Here is a 17,421-nt window from a genome sequence, read left to right on the forward strand (position 1 = left end):
GCTGACTGACCAGGGTAAAAATTTTTCAAGCAAATTGCTCAAACAGGTCTGTGACATCCTTGGCACTAAAAAGATTCGCACCTCTCCATATCACCCACAAACCGACGGGATGGTCGAGCGGTTGCATCGTACCATCACGTCGATGCTGTCGCAGCACGTTTCTGACTCACAGACGGATTGGGATTTGAAAATTCAGGGGGTCCTGTCAGCATACCGGTTGGCCCCCCATACTGCGACGGATTTTCCCCCTTTTTCCTTATGTACGGCCGCGAGCCGGAGCCACCTGTTCAGGCCCAACTGCAGATCCCGGCGCCGCACGGAAAGACTCAATTGGCCGAACACGTTAAATTCAACCTGGAAAAATTAACGGAGGCTCGGGATGCTGCCATGCAAAATTCTGCCAGGCGGCAGAGGGCTAATGAGCGCCTCAGAATGGGTCGCGCGCATGTAATACAGTGGAAGCCGGGGGACAGGGCGTGGTTGCACTGTCCCCAGGTACCGCTCGCGTCCTCCTCTAAACTGCTGCGACCGTGGCGGGGTCCCGTCGAGGTGGTTGAGGTCCTGAGACCTCAGTGCGTGCGCATTCAATGGGGGAGGCGCCGGTGGTTTGTACACCCTGCCAGGCTAAAACCCTTCGTTGCGGTGCGAGATCCCACTACACACGCGCGTGGCCAAGCATGTGGGGGGGCGTCCGACTCAGAGGGGTCTTCTCCGTTGCTCCCGCCTAACGTGCTGCCGGCTGTCCCACCCCCAGGCGCACCGGGAGTGACGGGCTCACGCCCGACGACCCCCGCAGGGGATGCTGAGGGTCTTGCGACGTCGGCAACAGACTCGCTCTGTGACGAACACCTGCCGGCCAACGACCTGCCGGCCGACGACCTGCCGGCCGCGCCTGTCCCGTGTGACGGGCCGGCGGCGAGAACGCGCGCAAAAATGCGCAGACTCTTGTGAAAAAAAAGAGAGAAGAAAAAAAAATTTTTTTTTTGGGTCTTTTGTGCTTTCTCTTCCGGTGTACATTCGCATGTTGTGCTCACGGTGTGGGGCGTCTGTGCTGTGTTCCCGGCACGTGCCGCGCTGCGTTGTACGATTATTGTGTTGTGTGCGTTGTGTGTGTTGTGTGGGTTGTGTGTGTTGTGCGTCGTCTGTGGGGGGGCTGGAGGGGGACTCCAGGTAAAGATACACGTGTATATACGCTCGTCCTATGGTTTTCGTATTTATTCGCGGGGGGGGGGGTTCGTCGGATTATTTTTTTTTTCTTTCTTCCTGGTGTTATGCTCGTTGCGTTATTGTTCAAAAAAAAAATGAGGCACACGCTGGGGTATCGAGGGCTGAATAAACTTTTATTGTCGATGTTGCAGCCGGGACGGCTGCGAGCTGTACAGGGGGGGGTGATGTAGGGGTCTTACGGAGGGAATATGTGTCGAGCTGATATGTATGGGATCCAACGGGAAACTAGCACAGTGGGCGGGGCTACGTCAGTGCACGGGCAGGTGCCCTCTACGACGTCCGCGCTTCGGACGTTACGATCCCCCGGGGCCCCACCCCTCAGGTATAAAAGGGAAATGTATCGGGGGGCTAGGGAGAGTTTGGTTAGCTAAGAAGAGAAGACGGAAGACGTCCCAGATAGAGCCCTGGTCTCCCCCTGCTACGCCGTCCTTGTCAGGACCGCGCAGGCTCGAGTCAGTGGCGTGGTGCCAGAGCCAGAGCCAGGGTTGGTCTGGACTCTGAGTACCGGGCCCGACTGACCAGTGTCGGGCCAAGATAGCCTCCCCTAGTCCACGAGAGGAGGACTCTGAGGCAGGCTAGGTTTAGCCTAGAGGTGTGTCCTCAGATAGACGGGTGAGGGGGCCGATACCCCCTCAGTGTGTATGTCACAACGTGTGGTGTTAAATAAACAAGTGTGCCTCCAACTCCGGTGTGAACGAGTCATAAGAGTATTACAGTAGTGTTGGCGACCTCACCTGCGACGCAGTGCTGCCGGTAGGTGCTGGCCTGGCACCGGTACGCGACCAGCTTCAGCGCCAGGCCGTCGGCGCACCGCTCGGCGCTCTCCGGCAGAAGTGCCGCGGGCCGTGGGATTCCGCCGCGCCGATCCTTGCGCTTGTAGAGGCCATAGTAGTCCTGAGCACCACCGGCGGTGACGGTGACGGTGGCGGTGATAGTGACGGTGACGGTGGCGGTGGCGGTGACGGTGACGGTGACGGTGGCGGTGATAGTGACGGTGACGGTGGCGGTGGTGACGACGCACGCGCAGAAGCAGAAACGGGAACGGGGTGGGGACGTGGTGGGGGGGGGGGGGGGCGACCGAACGAAAGGTCACGGGAGCATGGGTCGTTCGGCACCATGTCCCACACTCTTAGGTTTTTTCGGTAAAGTCACGTAGGTAAAAAAATAAATAAATACATTTAAATTAATAAAAGTAAAATAAAAATCACGACGTTTCGGAGGCAACACAAGCTTCCGTCTTCAGGTGGAACCATCACAGCACGCTCGCTGTATCAAGTGAGAGAGAAATTCCAAGAGACCCGACCTTGTATAGATACTGGTTGAGGGGGGGAGGAGTCAGGGTAGGCCCCTGGATAGGAGTTGTTTTTTCTTATGATAAGGTTGGTTTTTATTTTACTTTAATTAATTTTAATTACATTTTTTTTATTTTTTACCTACGTGACTTTACCGAAAAAACCTAAGAGTATGAATCCTTGCAGTGACGAAAGCTTAAAATCTAGAACCATGTCCCACGTTTCGCTCCGCGTGCCCTAACTCAGTAACTGACCAGGCGAGGTCTGTTCCTGGCCGACTAGACGCCGATTCCGCGTGCAAACTGGACTTCGTTTCGCGCCGTACGAAGCCAACCACGCCGATAGGAGGTGCGGGATTATCCGACGTCGCGCCCGACGAATACAGTCCCACGTTCCTACGGCGGCGGCCAGGATGGTGCGGTGGCGCACGAGCTAGCACGCCGCACCGTTAGCCCGGCGACCTGCGTTCGATTCCCGACCACGGCTAACATCGACCCGCGCCCACCAGTGCGACGTGGTATGGTCAAACAGCTCCCGTGTGGAGTCGTTCGTCCAGCAGTGGATTGACCCAAGGACTAAAATTGCTCAGGTTTCCTCCCCACAACTAAACACTCATTCATCAATTGGCCCAAAGGAAGCCTTAATACGTAGAGGACTGCAGAGCTTGGGCAATTGTTGATTAGCACCGGCTCACGCCGATTGTAAAATTATCACCATTGGAACCTCATTTTCCAGTAAAAAGACGATCATTGGTTTTTTACCCTTCTATCTGGCAACAAAACTGACACCTTTTTTACAAGGAGTCATGTTACATAGACCACAATACCTGCAGTCATAATGGAAACAAAAAACATAACTCTGATAATGTGCACTGTCCTTGAAGTTGATTGATTGTGGACCAATCAACTTCAAGGACAGTGCACATTATCAGAGTTATGTTTTTTGTTTGCATTACGACTGCAGGTATTGTGGTCTATGCAAACATGACTCCTTGTAAAAAAGGTGTCAGTTTTGTTGCCAGATAGAAGGGTAAAAAAACAATTATCATGTAAAATTATCATCATCATCATTATTCTGGGTTGAGACGGGTCGCTCCACCCAAGCCTCCCACCCATGTCACGTGGCAAAGCTGTTACCTCGATAGCTGTGCGAAGTGGGTCATACGTCTCCCAGAGTATCTGATCGATCTTGCCCTCGAAGTGGCTGAGAGAGGGAGGGAGGAGAGGGAGGAGAGGGGGGAGAGGGAGGGGGGAGAGGAAGGGAGACGGGGGGAGGAGTGGGAGGAGAGGGGGGGGAGGAGAGGGAGGGGGGAGAGGGGGGGGGAAGAGGGAGGAGTGGGAGGAGAGGGAGGAGAGAAAGGGAGAGGGGGGGAGGAGAGGGAGGGGGGAGAGGGAGGAGAGGGGGGGCGGAGAGGGAGAGAGAAGAGGGAGGAGAGGGGGGGCGGAGAGGGAGAGAGGAGAGGAAGGAGAGGGGGGGCGGAGAGGGAGAGAGGAGAGGGAGGAGAGGGGGGGCGGAGGAGAGAGGAGAGGTGGGGAGGAGAGGGAGGGAGGAGAGGGGGGAGAGGGGGGGAGGAGAGGGGGGGGAGAGGTGGGAGAGGGAGGGAGGAGAGGGAGGGAGGAGTGGTAGGAGAGGGGGGAGAGGAAGGGAGAGGGGGGGAGGAGAGGGAGGGAGGGTCACAAAGCGTCAGCTGCACGACTCAAATCCAGACGACCCACAATTCAACCGGGTTCGACTCCCGACTCGGGTACCTTTCTGTGTGTGAGTGTGTGTGTAGGTGTGTGTGAGTGTGTGTGAGAGTGTGTGTAGGTGTGTGTGAGTGTGTGTGAGAGTGTGTGTAGGTGTGTGTGAGTGTGTGTGAGAGTGTGTGTGTAGGTGTGTGTGAGTGTGTGTGAGAGTGTGTGTAGGTGTGTGTGAGTGTGTGTGAGAGTGTGTGTAGGTGTGTGTGAGTGTGTGTGAGAGTGTGTGTGTAGGTGTGTGTGAGTGTGTGTGAGAGTGTGTGTGTAGGTGTGGTAGTGTAGCGGTTAGCGCTACGCTGCGCTATGAACCTGGCGACCCGGGTTCGATTTCCGCTCACGGCTAACACCAGTGACGATTATCTGAACCGGTCCTGGGCCTCCACTAGGGAGACAAAGGCGGTCGGGCGTGGTGCTGGCCACCCACCCCCTCGTGTACCGTTCCGGCCTTCATAGGTGCTCGCTAACAGCACTTGCCCCTACAGTCTGTTAAGGCTATACGGGGGATCTTTATCTCTGTAGGTGTGTGTGAGTGTGTGTGAGAGTGTGTGTAGGTGTGTGTGAGTGTGTGTGAGAGTGTGTGTAGGTGTGTGTGTGTGTGAGTGTGTGTGAGAGTGTGTGAGTGTGAGAGTGTGTGAGAGTGTGTGTAGGTGTGTGAGTGTGTGTGAGAGTGTGTGTAGGGGTGTGTGTGAGTGTGTGTGAGAGTGTGTCTAGTTGTGTGTAGTTGTGTGTGAGTGTGTGTGAGTGTATGGGGAGCGGTAGTGTAGCGGTTAGCGCGACGCTGCACTACGAACCTGGCCACCCGGGTTCGATTCCCGCTCACGGCAAACACCGGTGACGATTATCTGAACCGGTCCTGGGCCTCCCCTAGGTCGACTCAGCCTCAAATGAGTACGTGGTGCAATGCGTAAACATCGCCGCTAGGGAGACAAAGGCGGCCGGGCGTGGTGTTGGCCACCCACCCCCTCGTGTGCCGTGCCGGCCTTTATAGGTGCTCCCTAACAGCACTTGCCCCCTACAGTCTGTTAAGGCTACACGGGGGATCTTTGTCTTTGTGTGTGAGTCAGTGAGTGTCAGTGAGTGTGTCAGTGAGTGTGAGTATTAGCCACGTTCGTGGGGAGCGGCGGTGCAGCGGTTAGCGCGCCGCGCTACAGACACGGCCACCCGAGTTCCATTCCCGCTCACGGCCGACGCCAGTGACGATTGTCTGAACCGGTCCATGGGCCTCCCCGAGGTCGACTCAGCCTCAAATGAGTTAACTGGTGCGGTGTGTAAAAACATCGCCACTGGGGAGACAAAGGCGGCCGGGCGTGGTGCTGGCCACCCGCCCCCTCGTGTGCCGTGCCGGCCTTCATAGGTGCTCGCTAACAGGTGAGGCTCTGCCTCCCCTGCCTCCCCTGACCGCACGTCCCTGGTTCAGAGCGCAGTGCGCCAACCGCTGTGCCACCGCTCCACCGTCTGTGATGTCGCGATGAGAGCTGGGGGCGTCGTACCTGACGTCCGTCGGCTTCTCGATGGCCGCTTGCTGTTGCTGCTTCCACCTGCGAGATGCACTGGCGTGGAATGAGACGTGCAGCAAACCCCAGCGTCATCGTCACCGTCGTCACCAGCATTACCATCATCATCACCACCATTATCATCATCACCAACACCATCACCAGCATCATCATCATCCCCATAATCATTACCATCATTATCACCATCATCATCATCATAGTCACATCATCACCATCATCATCATCCCCATCATCATTACCATCATCATCACCATCATCATTATCATCATCACCATCATCATCACCGTCATCATCACCGTCATCATCACCGTCATCATCACCGTCATCATCATCATCATCGTAACATCATCACTATCATCATCACCACCATTATCATCATCACCAACACCATCACCACCATCATCATCATCCCCATCATCACGATCATCATCACCACCATCATCATCACCACCATAATCATCACCATCACCACTACCACCATCATCAGCCCCATCATCATCACGATCATCATCACGATCATCATCACCACCATCATCATCACCACCATAATCATCACCATCATCATCATTATTACCATCATCACGATCATCATCACCATCATCAAGACCATCATCACCGTAATCATCGTTGTTATCACCACTACCGCCATGAGTATCATCATCGTCGTTATTTTTTTCGGGCAGAAATGCAGGCGGCATCAACAAGGGGGGGAAGGGTTTTAATTCTCCATTTCCCCTTGCGTCTTCCCTTGGAGACGCTCGCAGCAACTGAAATAAACTTGCGGCGAGGAAAAAAAAAGAGACCAAAAAGAGAGACAAAGATAGACCAAAAAAATATAAAGAAAGAGACAAAAAGTCTAAAATGATATTTCAAAAAAATAGACAAAAAAAATCGAAGAGGCAAAAATAGACAAAAAATAGACAAAAAAACTACAAATTGACGAAAATTGTATCCAAAAAGACAAAAAATACATTGAATAAAACAGACAAAAAAAGACTAAAAAGACTAAAAATAGATTTTAAAAATTGCTTTAAAAAATAGACAAAAGAGAAAAAATGGGATCGCCAGTTAAACGAATGGTCTCGCGGTTCTCCCCGAGCCCCCCCTCCAAGCCCCCCCCCCCCGAGCCCCCCCCCCCGAGCCCCCCCCCCCACCGAGCCCCCCCCCCGAGCCCCCACCGAGCCCCCCCCCCCTCCCCCCCACCGAGCCCCCCCCCCCCCTCCCCCCCCCACCTCGCCCCCCCCCCTCCCCCCCCCCCGACCTTCCAGACGAGGCTCGCTGTCCAGACGCAGTGCGTGTCGGCCTGCTCCTGGCGTGTCGAGCGCCGCTGGCTCCGGGTGCCGTCACGCTGCCCTGCAGGGCCGCGGGACTCCCCGGGGTGACGCGTCGTGACGGAGCTGCGGCGGGGAGGGGGGGGGCACGGGCAGCGGTGGTGAGACGCTGCACTGCCTCGCCCGGCGCGCGGGAGGGTCGTGGGTTCGAGCCTGACCCTGGCGAGGTTGCCTCGTGCGCTTTGCCGGCCTTCATAGGCGCAACGAGCTAACAGCACTCCAAGTTCAAGTTCATTTATTAGGTGTAGCCCTGTGAGCCATTCGGCTCTTGAATCGGGTGCAACCGCAACAAGCCAAAAACAAAAACATGAACAAAAAAACATCTTAAAGTGAATATGTGACTGAGTGCAAACAGAAAATCCAAGAAAAGACAGCAAAATATTGCAGAAAAAAAAAACACCGTACACCAACGCTGTGTGCAAAAATCCCAGTGGGATGCAAGTCAAACAACCAACAACAACCACAAGACATATTCTTGGTTATTTCGGTAAAGTCACGTAGAATGGAAATAATAAAATAACAAAAATAAAACATAATAAAATACAATTCTCACGACGTTTCGGCCACATTTCCATTCTACGTGACTTTACCGAAAGAACCAAGAAGATGAATCCCTGCAGTCACGAAAGCTTCAAATCGAAACCACAAGACAACTTAGATTAAGGCCATCAGTCTAACTCTGTACTACAACAAACAAACATGGCTAAACCAATACACTTTTCGAAATCACCAAAATAAAGCCATGAAAGCAATGAAACAGTGATCATAGGAACTGACGGAATTTTCACAATAAATGACATAAACAACATGTACTACCAAAACCCTGCAGCCATAGCTGTCTGCATGAGTCACTCCACAACAGCAGGAGCACCAATCGGAGTATTATAATTTTTCAATGCCCCAACAGCCTGTAGAACTCACGTACGTTGAAAACTTCTTTCGCACCGTACGTAGCCAAGCGTGTTAATCGGAGGGGCGGAAATATTGATTTGGAGTTTGCGGCGTCTCTCTCTCTCTTTCGCTCTCCCCGTGGTCGCGTGGATTTTTCTCCGGGTCCTCCGGTTTCTCCCCTCCGCATTGAGAATCAACGTCATCGCGCGTTTAGAGGATTTCGTCCGAATAGCATCCAGTAACGCTGTACATGCATTATATACAAGGACCTAATCCCATATACAGCCACTATCAAGCAAAGGAAAACCACCCTCCTACGACTGCCAAAGCAAAATAAAAAATATTTCAAAATAAATTAAGAGAAGGCACGAAAAGCGCAAACAAACAACCACAACAAAAGCGATCACACTTCGTGAAGTAAAATAACCCAAAAAACCTCTATTATGGATCAAATGCCGCCCCTCTTCATGGATTCCTCCGACAACGGGAGGGGACCACTCACGGCGTCGCTCGGCACCCGTGGCTGTCGACTGGCAGTCCTCGATCATCTCGGCTTCGCGTTTCGGCAGGGCCCGTGCCCTTTGAGTCCTGCGGGGTGAGAGGGGGGTGGGAAGAATGATGAGCCGCTCGGTATCGGCACCGAGGTGGCGATCACCGACCGATTCCGACAGCGCCGGAGACACTGGCCACGCCACCGCCACCGTCCGGCACCGTCCGGCTATCAGATCTAACATCCTAGGCCTCCGTCCCAAAGCCCGAGTCGTTCGCGAAGACAAAAAATAAACTTTCCAAAAACGGTGACGTTTTGAGATTCTCAAACCCTGCCCCATACCCCCCCCCCACCACCACCCCCCTCCCGCTAGGGGTCAGGGGTCGGCAACCCGAGGCTCCGGAGCGGCAACGCGGCTCTCCAAGGAACCACTTCGTGAGACGTCATTTGTGTAATTATCAAGGAGCCACCGCCGTCCAATTATCCGCCGCGCGCGTGCGTTGATGCGCCTCTTGAAATGTCAATACGGTGCTGCTTGTCGTTGCTGTTGGTTGTACCAATTTAAAAACAACAACAACAACAACAAAAAGTCTCCCCTTGATAAAATTTCGATTTAAGGCTTCTTTCGTGACTGCAGGGATTCATCTTCTTGGTTCTTTCGGTAAAGTCACGTAGAATGGAAATAATAAAATAATAAAAATAAAACAAAATAATTCTCACGACGTTTCGGCCACAACGCAAGCAGCCGTCCTCAGGTGAAGAACAGGTCTGTCGAGAAGACAGCGTCTGAATGAAACACTCTGTCTTCCCGACAGACCTGTACTTCACCTGAGGACGGCTGCTTGGGTTGTGGCCGAAACGTCGTGAGAATTATGTTATTTTATTTATTTTATTTTATTATCTCCCCTTGATAGTTTGGTGGTTGCCGACTCCCCCTTCCCGGTCTAGACCCCCACTCTACATACTCTTAGTTCTTTCGGTAAAGTCACGTAGGTAAAAAATGAAATGAAAATTCATAAAAATTGGAATAAAATAATAAAAATCACGACGTTTCGGAGGCAACACAAGCCTCCGTCATCAGGTGGGACCGTCACAGCCAGATTAGCTGCATCATCAAGTGAGGCAGGGATTCCAAGATGCAAGCTCTTAAATACAAGCTAATTAATTTTTATTTCATTTTTTACCTACGTGACTTTACCGAAAGAACTCAGAGCATGAATCCTTGCAGTCACGAAAGCTTCAAATCTAGACCCCCCCACTCATTACTCACCGCAGGATGCGTCGGATGGTGGCGATGGCCGGGTCGTCGGCTGCCTGCCGCATGGCCCGACCGGACGGGGCCCACGGCCCGGGGCCCGTGAAGCCCACGCGGCTGTCCGACTTCTGAGACGCGGCGGCGGCGGCGGTCGCGGCCGCGACGGCGGTAGTGGCCGCTCTGCGGCCCAGCGATTCAGCGTCTCCCTCCGCTCCGTCTGCCGCGTGATGCACAGCCTGTGTAGTGACATAAGAGGGGAGGGGCTGCTGGGGGCTCTGGGACCCTAGGCAACCCAGACGCTTAAGCCCCTTGGCGCCACCAACGGGGGGGGCTGTGTGTGCTCTGTGGGATATCTGGGGGCAGACACAACCCCACCCCTCGTTGGGGACGAGGCATAAAAGGGCAGCTCCCTGGCCGATCAGGGCCAGTTGTAGCTCAAGACCCAAGACCCAAGACCAGCCATGTGAGGACCCTGGGACGCTGTGAGGGCCAGTGGTGGGACTCTGGAACTCCCGGCTCTACGTCCTTGTGAGGGCGAGTTCCAGAGCGTAGCCAGAGTAGTGTACCTAGCAGAGGTGTGGACTCGAGTCATGTGACTTGGACTCGAGTCAGACTCGAGTCATGAATTTGATGACTTGCGACTCGACTTGGACTTGCATAACAATGACTTTGTCCCACCTATGAGATGTGGACTCGAGTCATGTGACTTGGACTCGAGTCAGACTCGAGTCATGAATTTGATGACTTGCGACTCGACTTGGACTTGCATAACAATGACTTTGTCCCACCTCTGGTACCTAGGCTGTGTACCTAGGCTGTGTACCTAGGCTGTGTGCCTAGGCTGTGTGCCTAGGCTGTGTGCCTAGGCTGTGTACCTAGGCTGTGTACCTAGGCTGTGTACCTAGGCTGTGTGCCTAGGCTGTGTACCTAGGCTGTGCATCTAGGCTGTGCATCTAGGCTGTGCACCTAGGCTGTGTACCTAGGCTGTGTGCCTAGGCTGTGTGCCTAGGCTGTGTACCTAGGCTGTGCATCTAGGCTGTGCATCTAGGCTGTGTACCTAGGCTGTGTACCTAGGCTGTGTACCTAGGCTGTGTACCTAGGCTGTGTACCTAGGCTGTGTACCTAGGCTGTGTGCCTAGGCTGTGTCGCTAGGCTGTAACAGAGTATCAGGACTGTTGGAGTGCTGTTGGATTGTAATAAAGAAGCTACCTCTACAAGTGTCTCCGGGACCCGTGACACCTGCGAGCACGCGTGCGTCTCGAGCTTAGCGGCGCTTTGATGTTAAAGGTGCATTGAAACATTCTAATACTCCGAATGATGCTCCTAATTCTAGATTTGAAGCTTTCGTGAATGCAAGGATTCACATTCTTAGGTGTTTTCGGTAAAGTCACGTAGGTAAAACATTACAATTAATAAAAGTAAAATTAGTAAATAAAAATCACGACGTTTCGGAGGCAACACAAGCTTCCGTCTTCAGGTGGAACCGTCACAGCACGATTGCTGTATCAAGTAGAGAGAAATTCCAAGAACACAGTATTTGTATATATACTGGTTGAGGGTGGGAGGAGCCAAGGTAGGCCCTGAATATTATTTTTGTGAGGTTCGGTGCAGCTGAAACACGCTGTTAGGAATGGGCCTTTGTTGTGTAAACTAGCTGCGGATAATGTAAAGGTGCTCCTACTGTTGTGGAGTGACTCATGCAGCCAGCTATGGCTGCAGGGTTTTGGTAGTACATGTTGTTTATGCCGTTTATTGTGAAAATTCCGTCACAGTTCCTATGATCACTGTTTCATTGCTTTCATGGCTTTATTTTGGTGATTTCGAAAAGTGTATTGGTTTGGCCATGTTTGTTTGTTGTAGTACAGAGTTAGACTGATGGCCTTAATCTAAGTTGTCTTGTGGTTGTTGTTGTCGTTTGACTTGCATCCCACTGGGATTTTTGCACACAGCGTTGGTGTACACGGTGATTTTTTTCTGCAATATTTTGCTGTCTTTTTTTGGATTTTCTGTTTGCACTCAGTCACATATTCACTTTAAGATGTTTTTTGTTCATGTCTTTGTTTTTTGTTTGTTGCGGTTGCACCCGATTCAAGAGCCGAATGGCTCACAGGGCTATACCAAATACATGACCTTGAACTTGGTACGCATGTGAGGAGTGGCGGCAGCACGGTTAGCGTGTCTGCGCTGCGAGGAAACGGCGACAACGGTTCGATTGCCGCTCGCGGCCACCAGCATTGGTGAGGATGATTTGAACCGGTCCTGGGACTCCCCCTAGGTCGACTCAGCCTCAAATGACTACCTGGTGCGGTGTGTTAGCATCGCCGCCGGGGAGACAAAGGCGGCCGGCCGTGGTGTTGGCCACCCACCCCCTCGTGTGCCGTGCCGGCCTTCATAGGTGCTGCTCGCTAACAGCACTTGCCCCAACCGTCTGTTTAGGCTATACGGGGATCTTTGTCTTTGTGTGTGACAGCCATAAGCCCCAGAGTTATCTGAACGGTGAATGTCACTTTGTACAAAACAACAACAACAACAACAAACATAATCAACCGTTTCGTTTGATCTCAAAGTCATCCATAGTCGGGGTTGGTGGTGGGGGTAGATCTCTTATTCTTAGGTTTTTTCGGTAAAGTCACGTAGGTAAAACATTTAAATTAATAAAAGTAAAATAGAAATTAAATAAAAATCACGACGTTTCGGAGGCAACACAAGCTTCCGTCTTCAGGTGGAACCGTCACAGCACGATGGCTGTATCAAGTGAGAGAAATTCCAGGAAACAGTCCTTGTATATATACTGGTTGAGGGTGGGAGGAGCCAAGGTAGGCCCTGAATATTATTTTTGTGAGGTTCGGTGCGGCTGAAGCACGCTGTTAGGAATGAGGGCAGATCTCACCACGTGGGACAACCCCCACCACAACCACCTACGCCTCTTCGAACTAAACCGCAAGCATTACATCTGACACCGCGACGTGTCAAAGCGTGGGCACCCCCCCCCCCCACCTCCTGTCCCCCCCAAGCGCGGGGCCCGGGGCAGTCGCCCCGATTCGCCGTACCGCTAGGGACGAGCTCTGGCACCGCGAGCCTTATACAACCTTACTGAAACTATGTATTTGTATTTAAAGCAGGTAAGGGCCCGCCAAAGCTGTATAGCTCTTGGTTTCAGAAGCGACCTGGCCATAAATGATAGCCCACGGAAAGTGGCTCATCATCTTCACCGCGTGGGCATTCATAGCAGCAGGCGAATGCTCTGAACGTTGCTTATAAATGTGGAGCATCTCTCAGCCCCCCCCACGACCACCGCCCCCCCCCCCCCCACCACCAGAGCCCCCCACCCCTAATATCCGGCAAAATAAATAACGAGGTGCTAACCGAGAGCTTCCCTCCAATACCTCTTCCTTCCCCGGACACGCGGATGTCACGCACGCGATGACTTTTTAATGCGATCGCCGCCGTTTGAAGTGGGGTTCTCTTCTGCAGAGGGCGGCTATCTTAATTTGTATCCTATCAGTGGGAGGGGGGGGGGTAGTGGGGGGTAGTGGGGGGTAGTGGGGGGTAGTGGGGGGTAGTGGGGGGTAGTGGGGGGGTACAGGGAGGATGAGCATCCTTTGTAGGTTGGGGTAGCGGAAGGCTGTGTTGTTGTCGCTGGTGACCTTCACGGCGGTGTTGTGTTGTGTTGTTGTTGTTGTTGTGTTGTTGTTGTTGCTGTTGTTGTTGTTGTTGCTGTTGTTGTTGCTGTTGTTGTTGCTGTTGTTGATGTTGTTGTTGTGTTGTTGTTGTGTTGTTGCTGTTGTTGTTGTTGTTGATGTTGTTGTTGATGTTGTTGTTGTGTTGTTGTTGTGTTGTTGTTGCTGTTGTCGTCGTCGTTATTGTTGTTGTTATTTTTTGTTGTTGTCCATGTTGTTATCGTGACATCGTGTTCGTTGTTGTTGTTTGTATTGTTATCGCTTTTGCCGTTGCTGTTATAATTGTTGATTTTTATTGTTTCCGTTACTGCAGTCTCTGTTGTTGTTATTTTTTTATTTGAAGCTCCTCCCACCCTCAACCAGTATATATACAATTACTGTGTTCTTGGAATTTCTCTCTACTTGATACAGCAGTCGTGCTGTGACGGTTCCACCTGAAGACGGAAGCTTGTGTTGCCTCCGAAACGTCGTAATTTTTATTTAATTTTTATTTTACTTTTATTAATTTACATTTTTTACCTACGTGACTTTACCGAAAAAAACCTAAGAATAAGAGATCTACCCCCACCACCAACCCCGACCATAGATGACTCTGAGATCAATCGAAACGGTTGATTATGTTTGTTGTTGTTGTTGTTGTTGTCTTGTACAAGGTGACATTCACTGTTCAGATAACTCTGGGGCTCATGGCTGTCACACACAAAGACAAAGATCCCCCGTATAGCCTTAACAGACGGTTGCGGCAAGTGCTGTTAGCGAGCAGCACCTATGAAGGAGGTGGGTGATCAGCACCACGCCCGACCGCCTTTGTCTCCCCGGCGGCGATGCTAACACACCGCACCAGGTAGTCATTTGAGGCTGAGTCGACCTAGGGGGAGGCCCAGGACCGGTTCAAATCATCCTCACCAATGCTGGTGGCCGCGAGCGGCAATCAAACCGTTGTCGCCGTTTCTCGCAGCGCAGCCGCTCCCCATGTGTGCACCAAGTTCAAGTTCATGTATTAGGTATAGCCCTGTGAGCCATTCGGCTCTTGAATCGGGTGCAACCGCAACAAACAAAAAACAAAAACATGAACAAAAAAACATCTTAAAGTGAATATGTGACTGAGTGCAAACAGAAAATCCAAGAAAAGACAGCAAAATATTGCAGAAAAAATCACCGTACACCAACGCTGTGTGCAAAAATCCCAGTGGGATGCAAGTCAAACAACCAACAACAACCACAAGACAACTTAGATTAAGGCCATCAGTCTAACTCTGCACTACAACAACACAAAATGGCCAAACCAAAACACTTTTCGAAATCACCAAAATAAAGCCATGAAAGCAATGAAACAGCGATCATAGGAACTGTGACGGAATTTTCCCAATAAATGACATAAACAACATGTACTACCAAAACCCTACAGCCATAGCTGGCTGCATGAGTCACTCCACAACAGCATGAGCATCATTCCAATCAAACACAAACAGGAACCCACCTGCAAGCAGTCCAGGTATCCGCTCCTGGCCTCCACCGCCTCTCCGATGACTTCCACGTGACGCAGGAGATCGGCCACCGTCACCACCTGATGCGCAACGAGACGGAACGCGTCGCACCGGCGAGCGAGCGTCAGTGACTCAGAAAGGCGAGCGCACAAATCCACCCGCGCGCCCTTTGTCTAACCCGACAGACCTGGTCTTCACCTGAGGACGGCTGCTTGCGTTGTGGCCGAAACGTCGTGAGAATTGTATTTTATTATACAATTCTCAGGTCTGTCGGAAAGACAGCGTCTGACAGACCTGGTCTTCACCTGAGGACGGCTGCTTGCGTTGTGGCCGAAATGTCGTGAGAATTATTTTATTATGTTTTATTTTTTATTATTTCATTACTTCCCTTCTACGTGACTTTACCCTCTTGATATGCAAATTCCTTTGTCAAGGCGCCCAGCTTATATAGATGCTCCAAGCTCGTGTGCTGTTTCATTCAGACTCTGTCGCCTCGACGGACCTGGGTTTCACCTGAGGACGGCTGCTTGCGTTGTGGCCGAAACGTCGTGAGAATAATTTTATTGTTTTATTTTTATTATTCTATTACTTCCCTTCTACGTGACTTTACCGAAAGAACCAAGAAGATGAATCCCCTGCAGTCACGAAAGCTTTAAATCGAAATGTTATTTTTATTATGTTTTTATTTTTTTCATTTTATTATTTCACCTTCTACGTGACTTTACCGAAAGAACCAAGAAGATGAATCCCTGCAGTCACGAAAGCTTTAAATGGAAACTTTTTTTTATTTGTTACGAAAACTTGTAACGTCCCGTTCCATGAGACCACGACAGGGGCAGTAACTTCACGTTGGCCACACTTCACAGACGCTGATTTGGGTCAAGTGGTGCAGTGGGTTGTGTTGGGGAGCGGTAGCGCAGTGGGTTAGCTTGCGCTACGAACCCGGGTGCCACCCGTGTTCGACTCTCGCTCAGGGCTAACCATCGGTGGCGATTGTCTGAACTGGTCCCGGGCCTCCGCGAGGTCGACTCAGCCTCAAATGAGTCTCTGGTTGTGTAGTGAACATCGCCCACTGGGGAGACAAAGGCGGCCGGGCGTGGTGTTGGCCACCCACCCACTCGCGTGCCACGCCAGCCTGCATAGGTGCTACTCGCTCACAGCACTTGCCCCAAAAGTCTGTTCAGGCTACGCGGGGGATCTTTGTCTTTTGGTCACGTGGAGGGTTAGAGCCAGAGGTGTGGACTCGAGTCATGTGACTTGGACTCGAGTCAGACTCGAGTCATGAATTTGATGACTTGCGACTCGACTTGGACTTGCATAACAATGACTTTGTCCCACCTCTGAGATGTGGACTCGAGTCATGTGACTTGGACTCGAGTCAGACTCGAGTCATGAATTTGATGACTTGCGACTCGACTTGGACTTGCATAACAATGACTTTGTCCCACCTCTGAGATGTGGACTCGAGTCATGTGACTTGGACTCGAGTCAGACTCGAGTCATGAATTTGATGACTTGCGACTCGACTTGGACTTGCATAACAATGACTTTGTCCCACCTCTGAGATGTGGACTCGAGTCATGTGACTTGGACTCGAGTCAGACTCGAGTCATGAATTTGATGACTTGCGACTCGACTTGGACTTGCATAACAATGACTTTGTCCCACCTCTGGTTAGAGCCATGGCCGGGAATCGAACTCAGGCCTCAGCTAATAGCACAGCGTGCTACCCACTGCGTCGCCACCCCTCCGATCGTTTCCACACTGGATAATCGATAACGCGTGCAATTCGATGCACCTGTAATGAGCGCATGAATCTATATCTTTTTTTGACCTTGAATTGCCGTGTACCTGATATTACCATGTATATGACCAAAGTCAAAGATCTCCCGTGTAGCCTTAACAGACTGTTGGGGCAAGTGCTGTTAGCGAGCATCACCTATGAAGGCCGAAACGGCACACGAGGTGGTGGGTGACCAGCACCACGCCCGGCCGCCTTTGTCTCCCTCGTGGCAATGTTTTACACACCGCACCAGGTACTCATTTGAGGCTGAGTCGACCTAGGGGAGGGCCTATAACCGGTTCAGATTATCCGTCACCGGTGTTGGCCGTGAGCGGCAATCGAACTCGGGTCGCCGGGTTCGTAGCGCAGCGTGGCGCTAACCGCTACACCACCGCTCCCCACCTTGAATTGCCGTGTACCTGGTATTAACATATATATGACCACTACCACCACCACCACACCCCGGCCTTACTGCAGACAGCACTGCATGTGCTTCATCTTAGAGGTGGCCGCATGATCATTTAAATATTAATGCTTTCGCCGAGTCGCCTGGTGTTTAAGGATTCCGCGCGGATGCTCGGGTCAGCGTGTGCGTGCATGCGTGCGTGTGCGTGCGTGTGCGTGCATGCGTGCGTGTGAGTGTGCGTGCATGCGTGTGCGTGCATGTGTGTGAGTGCGTGCATGCGTGCGTGTGAGTGTGCGTGCATGCGTGTGTGTGAGTGCGTGTGCGTGCAT

General features: G+C 51.9%; 1 protein-coding gene across 2 annotated transcripts in view; it reads right to left on the reverse strand.

Moving 5' to 3' along the window:
• CCDC180 (coiled-coil domain containing 180) overlaps window positions 1-17,421 on the reverse strand; it is a 96,143-nt gene that overhangs the window by 18,774 nt on the left and 59,948 nt on the right. For both annotated transcript variants that reach the window (XM_078881307.1, XM_078881306.1), the window contains exons 26-32: window positions 14,897-14,983; window positions 9,752-9,972; window positions 8,494-8,579; window positions 7,031-7,166; window positions 5,746-5,805; window positions 3,656-3,722; window positions 1,962-2,121 (exon numbers count right to left, since the gene is read on the reverse strand). In XM_078881307.1, the coding sequence (XP_078737433.1) occupies window positions 1,962-2,121; window positions 3,656-3,722; window positions 5,746-5,805; window positions 7,031-7,166; window positions 8,494-8,579; window positions 9,752-9,972; window positions 14,897-14,983 (817 nt within the window). The remainder of the gene's footprint in view (window positions 1-1,961; window positions 2,122-3,655; window positions 3,723-5,745; window positions 5,806-7,030; window positions 7,167-8,493; window positions 8,580-9,751; window positions 9,973-14,896; window positions 14,984-17,421) is intronic.

Source organism: Lampetra fluviatilis, chromosome 61 (assembly GCF_964198595.1).
Source record: "Lampetra fluviatilis chromosome 61, kcLamFluv1.1, whole genome shotgun sequence".
Lineage (NCBI taxonomy): Eukaryota > Metazoa > Chordata > Hyperoartia > Petromyzontiformes > Petromyzontidae > Lampetra > Lampetra fluviatilis.